A 2184-nucleotide genomic window follows, 5' to 3' on the forward strand; every position below is an offset into this window, starting at 1 on the left:
GGACGTAGTGTGGTGGCTATTTAGGTGTACACTTGAATTAGTTGTTACACGATACTACACTCGACCGAGTTTTCTTTAGAATATTATTGGTTGACGAGTAGTCGTATAAACCAATAATATCCAAAAGATGGAATTACGACTCTGGGAACTTTTTAGAACCTTGTTCTACAGGTGATTATATCCTTAGTACATACATTATGGGTTGGTTCTTATACTTGGCTCCATGGTCGTGAATCTGAACCTTTGGAACTTATTTGTGTGCTTTGTGTGACCTTGTTTGTGATTGTTGCATCATGCACTTATGAAATTCATAAGAATTTTACTTAATTTTCAAGGAACTTAGAGACTCTTGTTGCAAACATCATAGATATTTTGATCATGGATATTGGAAGAAGGAATACTCGAAAATACAGTTTCAAATGTCCCGATCTAATGGAATTAAGGAAGCTAGCATCTTTTGTGGATGATCCTAAGGGTTTCAGAGACCGTTTTGGAAGACTTTTATCTGTGCTATCTACTGATGCTGAGGATGGTCTTCTTTGCACTTTGGTTCAATTCTATGATCCTGTTTACCGGTGTTTCACTTTCCCTGATTATCAGTTATTTCCTACCATGGAGGAGTATGCTCACCTTGTGGGTGTACCAGTTTCTAATAGAGTTACTTTTAGTGGGGTGGAAGGAATTCTTGAATCTGGGGTTACTGCCGAAGCCATTCATTTGAGAAAGTCTGACATAAATTCCAATCTCACTGTCAAAGGAGATATCAGAGGGTTGACTTTGAAGTTTCTATTGGAAAAAGACTTTTCTGTTGCCAATGTTGATAGTATGATGGCCTTTGAAACTATTCTTTCCTTACTCATTTATGGGTTGGTCTTGTTTCCTAACATTGACAATTTTGCTGATGTTAATGCTATGAGGATCTTCTTGATTAGGAATCCGGTTCCAACTCTGCTCGACGATACTTATTTCTCCATTCATCGTAGGACTTATAAAGGAGGTGGAACTATAGCTTTTTGTGCGCCTTTACTATACAAGTGGTTTATTTTTCACTTGTCGCAGTCTCCTGTCTTCCAAGAAAACAAGGATTATTTGAGGTGGTCTCAAAGACTTATGTCTCTCACGAATGATGACATTACTTGGTACTCTTCTGTTTACGAAGACGTCGAGGGTATTGGTAGTTATGGGGAGTTCTCTAATGTGACTCTTCTTGGTACACAAGGGGGAATCAACTATAATCCGGCTCTGGCAAGACGTCAACTTGGGTTGGCTATAAAGGACAAACCGAATAACACTTTGTTAGAAGGTTTATTTTTCCAAGAAGGGAAAGACACTCAAGGGTTAAAAGCTAGGGTGGTGCATGCTAAGGTGAGCTTAGATTGAGGAATTGTGTAGCTTTGGATTCTTACACTAGTTGGATGAAGAAGAGAGCAAAGGAATCAAGATGCCATACACTTATGAAAGACCTATGTCCTTAGTAATGGCTAAATCTCCCAATATTAAAGGCATAGAGGAGTTGCAAGAGGCTTTGGTTAGGATGAAGCAAGAGAGGGACGGTTGGGAAGACAAATTTCACACCTCGCACCTTGAGAAGGCAGAATTGCAGAAGCTGCTAAAGGAAAAAGGCAACTTGATAGAATTACTCGAGCAACATGATGTGAAGAGATCTAGAGTCCAAGATGATTTATTTTCCTCTAACAGTTCATCATCTACTCATCTTACTACTTCCGGCGTTTGGAAAGGCATTGTTGACCAACTCGTGGTAGAGAAGGATACTATGAAAAATAACTACGAAAGAGAGATCGAAAGGCTTTGCAAGAAGTGTCAACTTGGAGTTGGGTCGTCATCGAACATGATTCCATAGATCTAGTTTCTTTCCCCTCATAATCAGTCTTCATGTCCGTGGCTCCCATCAGTGCTCCGCAACACCACATGCCTTTTGGTTTCCCTTAGGGTATACCTCCCAACTTTGTGCCTGAGGGGTACCAACCTGAAGTTCCAATGGCTCAACCTGTGATGTATATACCACCTCATGTGGTTCATGTTGTTCCCTATGTTGAAGAACTTGTTTTTCACACTGACTAAAGCAAGATTATTGGTGTTTATGAGAGAATGGGCGAGTTCCAAGATCAGTTTTAGGCTACGCAGAAAGAGATTCAAGCTTTAAGGGAGAGAGATCTGTTTGGG

General features: G+C 40.1%; 1 protein-coding gene across 1 annotated transcript; it reads left to right on the plus strand.

Moving 5' to 3' along the window:
- Nucleotides 1-612: 612 nt before the first annotated feature.
- LOC127122630 (uncharacterized) lies at nucleotides 613-1861 on the plus strand. Its single transcript, XM_051052935.1, has 3 exons — nucleotides 613-866; nucleotides 933-1365; nucleotides 1412-1861. Exons 1-3 carry the CDS (start codon nucleotides 613-615, stop codon nucleotides 1859-1861), a joined length of 1137 nt encoding a protein of 378 aa, XP_050908892.1.
- The last annotated feature ends 323 nt before the right edge of the window (nucleotides 1862-2184 follow it).

The sequence above is a fragment of the Lathyrus oleraceus genome, chromosome 2, assembly GCF_024323335.1.
Source record: "Lathyrus oleraceus cultivar Zhongwan6 chromosome 2, CAAS_Psat_ZW6_1.0, whole genome shotgun sequence".
Taxonomy (NCBI): domain Eukaryota; kingdom Viridiplantae; phylum Streptophyta; class Magnoliopsida; order Fabales; family Fabaceae; genus Lathyrus; species Lathyrus oleraceus.